The sequence below is a fragment of the Delphinus delphis genome, chromosome 17 (assembly GCF_949987515.2).
Source record: "Delphinus delphis chromosome 17, mDelDel1.2, whole genome shotgun sequence".
NCBI classification, from domain to species: domain Eukaryota; kingdom Metazoa; phylum Chordata; class Mammalia; order Artiodactyla; family Delphinidae; genus Delphinus; species Delphinus delphis.
Window position 1 is genome coordinate 24,607,092 of NC_082699.1, and position 16,927 is coordinate 24,624,018.

Genomic DNA, 16,927 nt, shown 5'->3' on the forward strand with positions numbered 1-16,927 from the left:
GAGAAAAAAAAATCAGCATGAAGTGTCTGCCCAAATATATTATAGCAGCCCTGAAATAAATAGGATGTATCATCCTGGTTTCTCATAGCTGCCAATGCCAAGGTACTATTAGACACAGACATATTCGACAGGGCAAACAAAATTGTTGATGTTTGTGCAAAGTTTCCCTCATATTAGCAGTCATAATATTTTTATTTAAACAACCTCGGCAGTTTGGATCACAGTTTGAGAGTGCCTAAGAGTTTGAGACTGAGTTTGTTTGTACTCTCTCATATGTTCAAATGCAGACCACATTGTTCACAGCACTTTCCTAGAAGGCAAACAAAGGATAAGACATTTCAGTACTCTTGGTGAAATTGGCATTTAGAAAAATACAAACTACTATCCATCCATACATTCCTTAAAAATCTGGAAAAGAGATCTTTATAGACAACCATAAATCGTAACTATTGGCTGAGTGATTTTGCCATATATACATATATGAGATTTGGCACTAATGAAACAGAATATTTTACTTGTGATAAAGTAACATTCTACTTAGAGTATGTATATATATATATATATATGTATATATATACATGGCAAATCATATATATGTTACACATGACATATGGTATATAAATGTGTGTGTGTATATATATATATATATTTGTATATTATATATAAAAGCATATTTATAGGAATTTGAAATCTCCATTAAAACATTTTTAAATGCCTACACTGAGGCATTTTTGTAGAGTTTTACATACTCTATATTTTTCACATAATAATTTACATCAATACAGTATTTCATGGTTTTCAGAACATTGATATGTACATGATGGTATTTAATTCTCTCCAAAAGAAAAAAAAAGAAAACATTTTCTACATTTTGAAAGCTGAATCTTGGAAAGGATAAATGACTTTTCCAAGGTCACATAAGTACTGAAGGCAGATGTGGAAATCCATGTCTTCAGATTCTGAATCTAGTATTTTTTCTAATGAGCTATAAAACCTATCTGTTTAATGATTACTGTCATCAATAAAATCCATTAGCCTTAGTCTTCCACTTCTTACTTTATAATGAAATGTGCTCTTCATTGTTGAAAGAAAACTATTCCTATGTTAAGAAATGAGGATAGATTTTTTGTTTTAACTTCACACAATTCTTGCATATTCCCTTAGAAAGAACTATTTTATATTATGTCCAAAATTATTTTTATTCATTTTGGTGGAGGTGGGGTTTGGGAAGAGAAGAATCATGGACATATTTCCCTCCACTTTGTACAAGTGAGAAAGATGACCTGGGAAGCCGTCCTGAGAGGGAGCAGGATAGACTCAAAAAAGTATAGACTTTGGAATTAAGCCAACCTGGATTTTAATCCCAGCACTACCACATTTTCCTAGCCACTTAGGTAAGTCAGTGTCTGACTCTTAATTTTCTCACCTGTTAAATGGGCTAAATAATCTTATTTGACAGGACTATTATGAAAATTGGGTAAGTAATACATGAAAACATGGCGACATCATAGCCACATAAATGTTAGTTTTTATTTGTGTCCATTGATCCAGACATCAAACAGACAACACTTAAGCTTTGCTTCCCTAGTTAAAATTTCCTTTTCATGCTTTTGGTTGGTGTTGATTGGGAAAACGCTAAGAAATTCATCCTGGTGTGGAGCAGAGGATCAGCAACAACTCTCAGTCCCTGTTGAAATCTTTCTTGCACAAATACATGCTTGTTTTCACTTCCACGCCAATCAAAGAATTAGGCAAGACAATTTTTAAAATTCTAGTTTTTTACTTTCTCAATCCTTGCACATTTTATAATCTTTATGATCATACATTTATCTGCCAATATTCCTCCTCTCCCATTCTTATAGAGCAAGAGGAAAAGAAAAATTACATTCACTACCACTGTTTTAGAGCAAGCTATCTGAGTGATTTTATATATAGGTGTTGGAGTAGGTGAAAAAAATAATGAGAAACAGCTCACTCACCCTTACCATTTTCCCATCCACTAGCTCCCTCCTGATGGTGGTTTCTTTCCCATCCCAGTCCTGAACCTGAATCAAAGAGTGGTTGAGAGTCTGCCTGCCAATGCAAGGGACACGGGTTCGTGCCCCGGTCCGGGAAGATCCCACATGCCGCAGAGCGGCTGGGCCCGTGAGCCATGGCCACTGAGCCTGCGCGTCCGGAGCCTGTGCTCCGCAACGGGAGAGGTCACAACAGTGAGAGGTCCGCGTACCGCAAAAAAAACCCCAAAAAAACAGGGAAGACCAAATTCAGCTCAGACTGTCATATTTAAACTCTAAAATTTTATCAGGTGCCAAATTCTTTTCAACTCTTGTGATACTCTCAGGTAGCTTTAGAATGGTGTTTACAATTCCATTTATTTTAAGACTCTGTCAACAATAATTTTGTTGGCTGATTCTTCTGGGGATAGAAAAAGTTTTATGAGTGAAAACAAAATATCTTGAGTAAGTAAAGATTTTTTAAAATATTTTATTGTATAGGCCAAGTATTATCTTTCTGCATAAAGAATCACAGGTAAGTTTCAACCTTAAAAATGCACATGAAGCTAATTCAAACCCCTACTGTAAGATCACATTTCCTCTTCTTACCTCAACAATATATTCTGTAACAGCTTATGGAAAAACCCAAGTGAACCTTTTGGCCAACACAATAAAAATAATGATAAGAATAATCACAACAACAACAGTAACTACCACTTACGTAGCACTATTTTTTGTGTGAGGCACTCTTCAAGAGTATTAATATATTAACCCATGTAATCCTCACAACAGTTTTATGACATAAGTACTATAATAATCCCCTTCTGCAAATGAAAAGACTGAGTCAGCAAAAGTCTGTGACTTGCCCAAAGTCACATGGTTGATTGGTGGCAGAGGTGGGATTCACACTCAAGCAGTTCTGAGCCAGAGTCTGCATCTTGCTCCACAAAGTTTAGAGATATGTCTGGTTAAACTCTACTCTAGTGCAATACCATAGTATATAATCATTGGGAAGCATACATCTCAGAGTTTACACATCTACCAAGTCGGGCCTTCTACCAAAATTATTTACAGTCTGTCCCGTGACAGAGGTAATGATGATCACCAAATTTTCCTTCTGTTCTCCTATAATTTTCAGCCTTTTTATTCTAGTAGATTTTTAATTTACTATAGGCATCTTTATTAAACACTTTTGGTCAAAATTCTTCTTCCATTTGATATTATACAGGAATTTGAAGTCTCATATTATTTAAGAACTATCTGATAATGTGGTATTCAGTTCCTTTTGTTAGAACCTCACCCTCCATATTGTTTAACAATCCTCTATTGAGTGTATTCATTCAAATGATAAATATTTATTGAGCAAACATTATGTAACAAACACTGGGTTCTGTAAAACAGAAGAGGCAAGAAATCCTTTCTTTGAAGATCTTACATTCTAGTTTGGGGGAACAGACAATAAACAAAAAATATATAAATAAGTTGTGTATTCAATTTGGAGCCCGTAAGATGAGTGAAACTGTGTGTGTCACTTCCAGGCTGAGGCAATAAAAAGCCCAGTGTGTCTTTCTCTATCTTGCTGACTGAGCACACAAACTTCAGATGGCCCAACTATAAGATTGTTGAACTTCCTTTGGCCTGGGCCCTGGAGAAATTAAGAGGGGCAGATACCTTATGCCCCATTTCTTGCCCCCTTCTCCCCCCACACAGAAACTTCCCCAACTCCGCCACAACACTGAATATGTACTATGAGTTAGAACTGGAAATGTGTAAGCCACTGAGAGCTTGTGGATAATGTGTTACTGTGATTGATATGACCTCACCTATACTGGCTAATACAAGTTTTATTCATTGTAATTCTATGTGTGGAAAACTGCTGCAAAATAGAAAGGTAGAAGTTTTGTTTCTGAGAGAACAAGCTAAAGAAATAATTCTCAAAATGTGTTCTGCTAAGCATCTGCATCAGAATTGTTAAAAATACAGTTTTCAGGTACTGGTCCCAGATATCAGAGCCTCTGGGATGAGACCTAGAGGTAGGTATTTTTTACAAACATTCCGAGAGATTTATGTGTGTATTAAAATTTGAGATCCTCAGACCTAGGCTTAAGCCCAAAATTAGTCTAACACAGATTTTAGATATGTTTGCTATAACTGCTTACTTACTTGGGATGATTTCAAAATTAACATTCTTATGAAATTTATCTGAAAGAGTGTTGACGGTCTCACCTTAGTTTTATGGCCACCTGGTGTGATTTCCTCAAACTCTCCTCCCAGTTTAAAGGATTCTTCCAGATCTTTATTTCTTCCCTTACATTCTTACATGTTCACATGTATAGGGTTTGTTTTTTCTATTATGTATTTTTACTGTGGTAAAATACATATAACATAAAATTGACCATTTTAACCATTTTAAAGTGTACAATTAAGTACATTCACAATGTTATACAACCATTGTCACTATTAAAAATTCTATACATACTAATACTAATATTTATTTATCTGTCCCCTTATTGATGGACATTTTGTTGTTTCCTTTTTTGTTGGTATTACAAATAATGCTGTAGTGAACATCATTGCACACACAACTTTGTGCAGTACATGTAGGAGTATATTCTATGGAAATAGTATTACATATACTTCAATACCTAAGTTAAATTTCTAAGAGAAGATACATTGGGGAGACACTGTAACATGGTTCATGGAATTCATATTGTGAAACATGATGGCAAGATATGACAGGTTGGAAAATTGTTCCCAAAGATACTCACGTCCTAGTCCCTGGAACCTGTGAATGTTACTTTATATGCCAAAGGGGACTCTGCAAATATGGCTAATTTAAGGATGTTGAAATAGGGAGATTACCCTGGATTATCCAGGTGGACCCTAAATATAGTCACAAATTTCTGTATAAGGAGAAATTTTCCTTGTAAGAAGAGGAAGAGGGATATTAAACTACAGAAGAGGAGAAAATGTGACAATAGGAGCAAAGATTGAAGTGTTGTGGCCACATGCCAAGGAATGCCAGCAATCATCAGAAACTGGAACACAAGATCTATTCTGAAAATCCTCAGAAAATTTAGAGCAAATGTTTGCAAAATGATCATTTTTTTAAATAATTGTGACTTTTTGTTTAAAATCATTTATTGAAATCATTTGCCATTTAGTATATGGCACATGCATGTTTAATCTATGTAAATCCATGGCCAATTACATGAGAGGAGGGGTTATGTCAATTTCAACCAGTTTTTCACAGAACTGTATCTAGGTGCTAAATTAATATTTATTGTTTCTGTGTGAAAAACTGAAGGGAGGGGTTCATACAGAGTAAGTTCTGTGCTATCAAAGCTCCCTTTTTTTTTTTTTTTTTTGCGGTATGCGGGCCTCTCACTGCTGTGGCCTCTCCCGTTGCGGAGCACAGGCTCCGGACGCGCAGGCTCAGTGGCTATGGCTCACGGGCCCAGCCGCTCCGCGGCATGTGGGATCTTCCTGGACCGGGGCACGAACCCGTGTCCCCTGCATCAGCAGGCTGACTCACAACCACTGCGCCACCAGGGAAGCCCGAAAGCTCCCATTTTTACTTGCTATGATATGCAAGTAAATATGGCTTACCCAGTTCTTTCATATGGTCAAAATTTTCTCAAGGAATGGATTTCCATGTTCCCTGGAACTGATCAACTATTCTGCTTAAGCTGGCTTTAAAGAAAAATAGCATCATATGAATGAGTATGTTCACTGAAATAGTGTTGGAACCTGTTTTTAATACAATTCTGGTAGATAGTGCAGAAAAGTCAGGGAAAAATATAAGACACACTAATCCCTGTCAACTTCCCATCAAACCATCCAAAGCTGGAAAGCTCTCTCATATATAACTCAGGATGAAAATGGAACATGGTACAGATTTTAGCAGAACTAGATATAACTTTTCCATCTGTAATTTAGGATCAAAACTGGATGTTACAAATTCTCTCTAGTTCCTTCCCTAAGAACTGCCGCACACACAGAGCAATGTGTAAGGGGTAAACCTAGGCAGCTGTGTTTATGCCATAGGACCCCTAAGCTCCAGCTCTTACTCTGAGCAAGGATGATCTAGAAAAAAAAGCCAATTTATCAGCTGTTTAGCAAGCTTATCATATTCTCAGTTTTGATACTTTGAACTAAAAACCAGAGAGACTTCAGAGATGACATTTGGCATTTGAACCAAAAAGCTAAGCTTAGTCAGGGCTAGAACAATCATTTTAAGTCATGTACATATTGAGCAAAAGAATGAAGCAGAGAAAAAAGAAGGAAATACAGCAACTATACTTCAATTAAAAATAAAATAAAAAGAAGCAAAGAGATTGTGTTATATACACAAACACACAAAGACTTGTTATTGATGCTTTTCCATATGCCAGCTCAGTTTTGCATAAGCTTAGATAGTCATCATTGCCATGGGAACACCAAATATCTTCTTAGTAAATCCCCCTTAATCTAGGCTGAATTCTGCTCCTTTCAACCTTGACTTTAACACTTTGATGTCCATGGATATCTGTAAGGAATCAGAACAGAGGAAATGAAATATAATAGTAAATACACCAACTAGAGAAGAGGAGTCTCTAAAGGATAACTTACAAGACAAGCACAGCCTTACCCATACCATCAGTCCCAAGGACATCATTGTTAATTCCAGGCAGTGCTTGATGTCCATATTCTGACACAGAGTTATTAAGAAAAAGTGAAATTAATTAAAATCTTTTTAAGACAGGAAAGGAAATACAACATTCTCTAACAATTCCCATTAAAATGTTGAATTTCCACTATCTAAATATCCGCAAAGACACTTATCCAGGCCAATGGTCTTACCGAAAATTATTCAACAAACATTTATGGAACAACTAGGATTATACACCTAATATGAGGCTAAGCAATTTTGCAGACAACGTTTATTTAATGTCCTAACTAGAATTGGAAAGGATACTATAGTTTGTTTCTGTTTTTCTTCCTTTCCTGTGTTAGGCAGTTCAACGTTATGATGTGTTTTTTTTTTTACATTAATGTGTACAATTTGTAAAGTTATGCCCACTCAATTGAATAGGCTTGAGGCTGACTCCAGGAAATGACTCATCTATGAAGGTACTAATGAGATTAAAATTAGGCACCAAAGATGTTAAAATTCCTTGGATTTTTCAAGAAAATGTCCACTGTGTTGCCTCATATGTTGGATGCACACTGATCCCCCAACATAAGGAAAATCAACTATAGAAAATCATCTCCTTGAAGAAGTCACTTTGGGAGCTCAGCGTTTGTGTCCATTGCTGGCAGGTTAGGCGTTCAAAGATGTCGATGGACCAGAGCCCGGGCACAGCCTCTAACTCTGCCCCCCGTGGTCCCTCTGTTCCTGTGATCACTGTGTCAGTTCAAAGACCGGCCAATGTACACTGGCCTAGTCATGCATCTGATTGGTTGTTCCTGCCTTTCCTGTGACAAAGGCTTTCTGGTGTCCATTAATATGTGTATTAAAGATCTTTACACATTATCCCCTTTCCTGTAAGTACATCCATATTCCTTTATGCCAAACTTCTTTGTCTCCAATTTTTTAGTCCTTTTCCTTCAAACCCCTGACCAGCCTATCAGACTGTATTCCCTCTACCCACGAGGATGTGTATATGCTCATCTCAGGCCACTGCTCCCTCCACACAAAATGAGTAAAAGGATCACCGCTCTGAGCTTTGTCCATTGGGACGATTTTTCTCACCACTGGTTTTCAAGTACCCTCCCAACCTGAGTATAAGCAAACCACTGCTCACTTTCAGCCTGCATTCACACGCTGAGCTGACCTATCCATAACAGACGTCCAGGCTTCTCCTACTGCTTCAGCGGGTCACACGAGACACCCCTCCCCCCCTGCCCCCCTCACCACCCCCGTTCTAGAAATGATCTGAGGGGGGGGGTGCTGGTACTCCTGTGGTGGGTGACATGGTCTGGGCAACCTGCTCATGCAGTTACCTCATGTCTTCTGGTCTTGCTTAGCCTCGAACCCAGTTGCACAATTTCTGTCTCATGTAGGATTGCTGCTGGGCCTGCCTGAGTTTATGACTCTGTGGGTCTGACAGAACCCAGATCATAATGGACAGTACTAGACCCATGGTTACTTAGTGTTCTATAATCAAGAATTCTGTCTCTACTCAGCCCCCTTAACACACCAGGAACTCTTTCTCAAAAAACATACAAATTTCCGTTGCAGATGGCATGGCCTTGTTCCCAAATGCCAGAGGTCTGTGTTGTGCTACTCCCACCCAGGCTTCACCTATGTGCCACACTGGATATTTTCCCATCACTAACCCCTCCAGCAACATAGGGTTTGCTAGATCATCTGGCCCAAGCAGCAGGGTTGCTTGCATTGCAGCCCTGACTTCCTGTTCCAGGCCTCACTCACAGCAGGGAGATTTACTTGTCACCCAGTATATGGGCTGGAACACATTCCTAGATGTAGGGTATGTCGGCATCATAGGCCAAAGCATCCTACCAGGAATTATTTTTCCTTCTTTCTGGTAGAAAGGTAAGATGCAGCAATTTGTCTTATGGAAGAGATGTCTTCACCTGCCCTTGACCCACCTGGATCACTAAACACTTTACAACAGTGGAGGTTCCCTCAGTTGTCACCAACTTTAACTCCCATACTTTGCAATCCCTGTGTCTTACCAACACCTCCAGTATGCTAGCTACTTCTTGCTCACCCTCCTAATTAACACAAGGTTGCACGGGATGTCCAGACAGCCTGTATATTATCTGATTATATTATGACAGAGAGCAGGAGGTAATGTAGCCCCAGACAAACCTGTAAATGTATATTGCTATCAGTTCTATGTAATTGCAAACAGTCTCTGATCTTTCCTGATTGGGACAGAAAAAAATGCCAAATCCCTGTGTACATGCCATGTACCTGAGGCCATATTAATCTGCTCTTGCAAAGGTAACACATCTAGCACAGTAGCCACAACTGGGGCTATTATTTGAGCTTGCTGTGGTCTACAGTCAGTCTCCAAGATTCGTTTGGTTTGTACAGTGGTGAGACTGGTGAATTAAATGGAGCTGTGATATGGACCACTATCCCTTGCATTCTTAAGATCCTTTAGAGTAGCATTAATTTCTACCATTCCTCTTCATCACCACCTCCAAATGCAATATTTTTGGATTCACCGTCTTAGCCAGGACTGACAAGGGGATGGGGATAGAAGGGATTCGAGAGTACGGGTGCAGTTTCAAAAGATTCTACGTCACCTTCTCACTATGATAGCTCATTTGGTTTGAATGAGAAGAATTCAAGATGGAGGCTACTCCAACAGCCACCTACATCAATCCCAATTCTACATTCAGGGATTGGGGAGGTGACCACTGGCTGGGTCCACGGACCTACTGGAGCTACTGAGAACCAGACTCTGACCAGGATATTGTTTATTACTTGGCCCCGGTATGCCTCCTCTCTAATAGGATGTTTTGGAACTCTGTGAATCAATGTTAATTCAGATCCAATACCCTCAAAATATTTTTATATTCCTCTTTCCCCAGTGTGTATTTTCTCAGCTGAATTACTGTAGGTCTTTTTTGAGGAAAAGGAGGAAATTAACATACTATATTTTTCCCGTGGTATTTCAAGATACTTCTTCCTATGGACTTGGTCACCTCTTCAGCCGATGGTTTCTGGGTCTGAAAACTGCCTGAGATCTGGGCAAAGGATCATGAATTTCTATGGGGGTGACCACCCTCAGCCTGCTGCTCATCTATCCTTGCCTTCTTTTGATTGTATGGATTAAGCTGTACCCCCATTGGTTATTCATCTATTTTGCCTTTAGGGGCGCCATGTTCTATTAATCGTCTCCACAATGCCCTCCAAGTCAAGCCCCCTTAGCTGCAACGCCCTGGCTTTGGCAGTCAAGTGCTGCCACCTGGCCCCTATTTTGCTTCAGAGTCTCATCATCCCCATTTCCCCATTGCTATCAATGAACCAACTGATTGATTGACACAGATGTAATACAGATAAGATACAGATATAAATGTTGGTTCTCTTTTTACAGAAAGGTATTGTAACTATATTGATCCATCACAGAAGTACAGAGCTTATCATATTCCTGCAGAGAAGGAGAGGGGAGAACCCCACCATACAAGAGTTTCCAGTGTTTTGGAATATTGAACTTGAGTTATTTCAGCTAAGCAATTTGTTTTTGTTTTGTTTTTTAACATCTTTATTGGAGGATAATTACTTTACAATGGTGTGTTAGTTTCTGCTTTATAACAAAGTGAATCAGCTATACATATACATATATCCTCATATCTCCTCCCTCTTGCGTATCCCTCCCACCCTCCCTATCCCCCCCCGCTAGGTGGTCACAAAGCACGGATCTGATCCCCGTGTGCTATGAGGCTGCTTCCCACTAGATATTTATTTTACATTTGGTAGTGTATATAAGTCCATGCCACTCTCTCACTTCATCCCAGGTTACCCTTCTCCCTCTCTGTGTCCTCAAGTCCATTCTCAACGTCTGCGTCTTTATTCCTATCCTCCCCCTAGGTTCTTCATAACCATTTTTTTTTTTAGATTCCATATATATGTGACTTGAATTGCATTGGAGCTGGACAAGGCATAGTGCACACTCTGCAGAGACTGGCATGCTAGAAAAACTCAGGCTTCACTCATTTGCTATTCATTCAATAAACTTTTGAGTGTCTGCTAAATGAAAGACCCCCATGCTAGGCACTGGATGTATAATGGTGAATGAAAGAGATGTGCAAAATGTTTCCAGAATTATGAAAGAGAATCTGAAATTATGCTAAATTCCCCAATGTTTCCACATGGAGATCTCTCTCTATGGTAAAAGTATGGAGAACCGTTTGCTATTTTAGAGCAGGGTTGGCAAGCTATGACCTATGTACTAAATCCAGCCACCACCTATAGGTGAAGATTTATTGGAACACAGCCCCACTTATTTTTTTGTTTTGTTTTTGTTTGTTTGTTTGTTTTGTGGTACGCGGGCCTCTCACTGTTGTGGCCTCTGCCGTCGCGGAGCACAGGTTCCGGACGTGCAGGCTCAGCGACCATGGCTCACTGGCCCAGCCGCTCCGCGGCATGTGGGGATCTTCCCGGACCGGGGCACGAACCCGTGTCCCCTGCATCGGCAGGCGGACCCTCAACCACTGCACCACCAGGGAAGCCCAGCCCCACTTATCTATGGCTGCTTTCAGGCTACAACAGCAGAGTGGAGTAGTTGTGACCGACACCACATGGTTCGCAAAGCCTCAAGTATTTACTGTCTGGCCCTTTATAGAAAAATGTTTGCTAACCCCCATTTTAGAGTCTCAAGTGGGACTATTTAAAACTCAGGATCATAACAACTATTGTGTTCGTAGGCTTTCTTTGCTTGGGATACAAGAGTGATGGATAACATTTGGCCTACCACAGCTTTTTCATCAAGAAAACGCTTTTTCATCAAGAAAACACATTTTCATAACTATTTCACAGATAATGCCAACAGAAAATTTAATATAAAAAGCCAAGCTCATTTTACAAAAGTCATGTGAGACAGATAGTTATCAGTAAATACAAATGAAATATTTTAAAAATTGCTTTGAATGCTACAAGGCAGAGGACACAAGAGTTTAAAATTCATTGATTAGGAAAGAAACAGGATAAAAAAGCTGTCCTGCCGTCTGAGTCTGCCTCTTCATGAGTCTAACCTCAAATGACTAAGGGTTGTGTGAAATTCAAAAGCTTTCTGCAGAAATAACCCTGAGTATCCCACCCTTTTAGTGACCTTAGTGATGTTGAGCCGTCTGATTTTTCATGCACCTCTAATACACTTAGATTAAAACTATATTGTAAGAAAAATATCTTTAATCATTTTTTAAAGGAAAATGTATCGACAATAGGAAAAGTCTACTACAAACAGTTTAGGTGTTGTAGCAAACAGAAGGTAGTGATCTAAAGAGTTACATGGTTCTCTTCTTCTATTAGTTGGGGTTTGCAGGGTGTTTATGGAACGCAGGAAGGCAGCCCTCTTTGGTCACCACCTCAGTGTGTGCTGCTCAAGGACAATGGAAAAAGACTGGTGACTTGACCATTTGCGAGACTCAGGGTGTTTCTGCATTGCCCCTACTGTTCAAAAGAGTAGGTGGAGGTAAACAGAAGACAGAACTGAATGAAATAAGGCACACGGACACACAAGCAAACAGTAACATGGCACCCTTCTTCACACACTTGTTCAATATTTTTTAGTAGGGTTAGGAACTGTAGTGAGTTGAATTATGACCCCCCCCAAAAAAAAAGATGTGTCCAAGTCCTAACCCCCAGTACTTGTGATTGTGAACTTGTTTAAAAATAGGGTCTTTGCAGATGTAATTAAACTAAGGATTTCAAGATGAGATCATCCTGGATTTACGGTGTGCCCTAAATCCAATGACACATGTCTTTATAAGAGAAGGAGAGAGAGATCTGAGACCCAGAGACAGAGGAAAAGGCCTTGTGAAGATCAAGTGAGGCAGAAATTGGAGGGTGGCCTCGAGCCAACTACTACCAGCAGCCACAGTAAGCTAGGAGAGAGGCATGGCATGGATTCTTCCTCAGAGCCTCCAGAAGGCTGTCAACACCTTAATTTCATACTTCTGGACTTCAAAACCGTAAGAGAATAAATTTCTCTCATTTTAAGCTACCAGCTTGTGAGGATTTATTATTGTAGCCCTAGGAAACTAGTAAAGGGAGAAACTAATTTTTAAAGATCTTGGACAGTTTATGTTTAAAATAAGGAGTTTATTTAATTATCCAAAATGACATCTAAACTTATTGTTTTTATTTTACTGGATTTTGGTTTTGGTCAGTTAAAAGTTATCATCATATTTACCAAGGATAGATGTAACTTTATATAGATAATAATAATAATATAGTAATTTTGATAATAGAATAAAAGGCTAAATATAATTAGTAAATAATAGTACAATTATATAATAAAATTATATAAATTAATTTTTCTTCTTAAGTTCAAGTAAGAAAAACATTTTTCTTATTTCTCTAGTTTTTTAATCTTCCCCTGCCGCTCCCCGCCAGTTTTCCCTTGAAATATTCAGGATCATATAACTTCTTTTGGGTGAACATTGAAGGATATAAGATATAGACAATAAAATAAATTCCTTGATACTAGAAAACAGTACTATGTTGTGCTTTATTCCGTTTCAGAATTTCAGCAGATTACTAACTTTAGGCTGGTCTTGGGGTTGAGTGCTGTCCACTTCTGAGCAGTCATGTGATTTGGACACATCAAAATAATAGCCTTCCTGAGGGGATTAATAAAGACAGCAAGGTCAGAGCCAGGCAGGCAGAAGGCTGATGATTCAGACCCTGCTGGGTTCCCAGGCTCTCCTGCCCATTTCTTCCCACAGTTGGAGCTGATTGAAACTCATCTGCTGCCTTAGCATTGTCCTGAGGCCACAGTTACACATTCACCAGTAAAGTAGCATGAACCTCAGTGGTTCCCAAGCTTCACTTGCATTTGTAAAAATGCCAACTCATGTGTGCCACCCTAGATTTTCTCAATCCAAATTGCCAGGGACCAGACCAGACAATATGAATTTAGAATTGCTCCCAGGTGAATCTGGTTAAGCGTATGGCTCAGAAATGAAGGACAAATGTGCCAGACCAGTGGTTCTCGAAGTCTCTGAAGTGTGGTCTCTGGATGAGCAGCGTCACCATCACCTGGGAACTTTTAGAAATGCAGATTCCTGGGCCTCACCCCAGGCTTGCTGAATCAGAAATGGGAAAGGGGCCTAGTCATCAATTTTTTAACAAGTCTTCCAGGTGATACTTGTGAGTACTCAAATTTGAGAACCATTGCCCACATTTAGATTCACTTCCAAAGAACAGAGTCTGGAAAGGGGAAATGTAATTTTAAAAACCTGGTGGGTATCACTTTAACCATGTAATCAAGTTTAACAACCTCTTTGTTAAATCTTGCTAATGTCACGTGCCCCCGATACGATGAAGCTCTTTACCTCTGTGGTCTTCTTCCTAGAGACCCATAACCCAAGTCTAACCATTAGGAAGTGTCAGACATGTGAAGAGAAACTGAGGGACATTCTACAAAATACTCTTCAAGACTGTCAAGGTCTTGAATAGCAAGGAAAAACTGAGAAACTGTCACAGATTGGAGGAAAATAAGGAGACATGACAACTGAACACAATGTGGGATCCTGAATTGGATCCTGGAACAGAAAATGACATTAGTGGAAAAACTGGAGAAAATCTGAATAAAGTCTATAGTTTAGTTACTAGCATTGTACCAATGTCCATTTCTTAGTTTTGACAAATGTACCCCATGATGTAAGATATTGATGTTAGGGAAGTGGGATGAACAGTATATAGGAACACTTTGTACTATATTTGCAACTTCTCTGTAAATCTAAAAGTATTCCAAGAATTTTTAAAAATCAACAAAAACAAAAAATAAGGCAAAAAAAGTTTGGTCCACAGATCAGCAGCATTTACATCCCCTGAAAGCTTGTTAGTAATGATGATCAGAACCCATTCCAGATCTGCTGAATCGGAATCTGCATTTTTCAAAAGGTCCTCAGGTTAATCATTGAGTGTACAATAACAGTTGAAAAACCCTGCTCTTTACCACAAGCCTGGGATATAGCATCAGCTCAACATTTTCTGGGCCTGAAACACGCACCAGTTTTTTGTTTGTTTTTTCTGTACTGTTTTTTGTTTTGTTTTGTTTTTTAAACATCTTTATTGGAGTATAATTGCTTTACAATGGTGTGTTAGTTTCTGCTGTATAACAAATTGAATCAGCTATATATACATATATATATATATATATATATATATATATATATACACACATATCCCTATATCTCCTCCCTCTTGCATCTCCTTCCCACCCTCCCTATCCCACCCCTCTAGGTGGTCACAAAGCACCAAGCTGATCTCCCTGTGCTACGTGGATGCTTCCCACTAGCTATCTATTTTACATTTGGTAGTGTATATATGTCAATATTACTCTCTCACTTCGTCCCAGCTTACCCTACACCCACCCCGTGACCTCAAGTCCATTCTCTACGCCTGCATTTTTATTCCTGTCCTGCCCCTGGGTTCATTAGAACCATTTTTTTTTTTTTTAGATTCCATATATATGTGTTAGCATGCCGTATTTGTTTTTCTCTTTGTGACTTACTTCACTCTGTATGACAGACTCTAGGTCCATCCACCTCACTACAAATAACTCAATTTCGTTTCTTTGTATGGCTGAGTAATATTTCATTGTATATTTGTGTCACATCTTCTTTATCCAACCATCTGTCAATGGGCACTTAGGTTGTTTCCATATCCTGGTTATTGTAAATAGTGCTGCAGTGAACACTGGGGTGCATGTGTCTTTTTGAATTATGGTTTTCTCCAGGTATATGCTCGGTAGTGGGATTGCTGGGTCATATGGTAGTTCTATTTTTAGCTTTTTAAGGACCCTCCATACTGTTCTCCATAGTAGCTGTATCAATTTACATTCCCACCAACAGCACACACCAGTTTTGATTATTGAGCAACTGCCTATTTCTTAAAACCCAAGCTCAGTTTTTCAACCTGACTGAGATGCTAGGCTCTGTGCCACTCCCTGGGGCTCATTCCTTACATTTTAACAACCCCCAGAGGCTCAGACCCAAGCTTTTGTTTGTGAGACATTTCTTCCCTTAAAAGACAGGAGTCTTGCCTTTGGTCCTTAACACTGCCTGGGGCCTGCTACCTGCCACAGACTTTCCTCTTGCTGACATGCCTGGTATTTTAAGTGCTGCCTCCTAGAAGCCCTCTGTCACATTGTTCCATGCACCTCCCATGCTGATTCGTGCTGGGATTTCCACCTATTGTCACTATAAACTCAGATGTTGTACTCTATTTGCAGATTCAACCAGGACTGGAAATATCTAGAGATAGGATGATATTGCTTCTCCATCAAATAGCTCAGCAAAAAGACAGGATTTCTAGAGGTCCCAATGTTTACCAAAAAAGTGGGTTCAACAGGATCCGAGATTTGAGATAATGGCTAAGAGCCACTAGAGGCTTAGGAATGGAACTAGAAAGATAAACAATTTCCTTTGTGACCAGACTTTTTCCTTTTGTGTCATTGCAGTCTCAGAAACAAGGACCTACTGATGTTATAAAGATAGTTTGCTGATGGGATGTTATAAAATCCAGCTAGAATGGTGAACATGGATACTTCCCCTGGACCCGTTGGCATTAACCTTCTTCTCTTGGGGGAAAGTGCTGCAGTGAATTTCTGAAGGTTGAAAGTCAAGAGAAATTACTCCTGGAACAGATGCCTGTCCCAGTCTGCCAAAAGGGAGACCAGGCTTCTTGCTTTTGTAGGGAAACACTGGGCGCTCTCCTTGGGGCATCTTAGCAAGTGTCATCCTCAGGAAACATTGTGTGAATCAGACCACGGCACATGGATTTTTCAGGGAAGAGTTGCACCAGCACCCAAATGATTTGAGAGCAACTGAGGCAACCGTGCAATGACGTGAAAGTTAGAACCAACCTGTTGAGTGGGGAATGGGGAGAAGTTAAAGGGATTCCACATCTCTCTGAGCCATGAAAGTTCTGGATGGGGCTGGATGTGCCCACATGTCTGCAGGTGAGAGGTAGGTCCTGGATAACCAGTAGTAGGTCATGGATAAACAGTATGCAACTTTCTAGGGTTGTCATAGGAGACAGAGCATTTACACTTTGGCTTTGTGATCCTAAGCTGCATTATGAAACTAAATAGCTGTAGGCTAGGCAGTATGTGAGTCATTTATTCTTCTCATATTAACATCAACTGTGAAATCTAAAGTGAATGATGACATTTCAGGAACAGTTGCATATGATCCTTCTTCAGCATGTTTGGGCAACGTGGAGTAGCTGTCATAAGGGAATAAGT

At 39.5% G+C, this 16,927-nt stretch overlaps 1 protein-coding gene across 1 annotated transcript; it reads right to left on the reverse strand.

Annotated features, from left to right (window-relative positions):
• Positions 1–235: 235 nt before the first annotated feature.
• Positions 236–6,681, reverse strand: LOC132440301 (fatty acid-binding protein 12-like). The gene is given in 4 exon segments (XM_069541553.1): positions 236–310; positions 1,980–2,073; positions 4,213–4,301; positions 6,625–6,681. Coding segments are annotated over 4 exon segments (315 nt in total).
• Between the last annotated feature and the right edge of the window lie 10,246 nt (positions 6,682–16,927).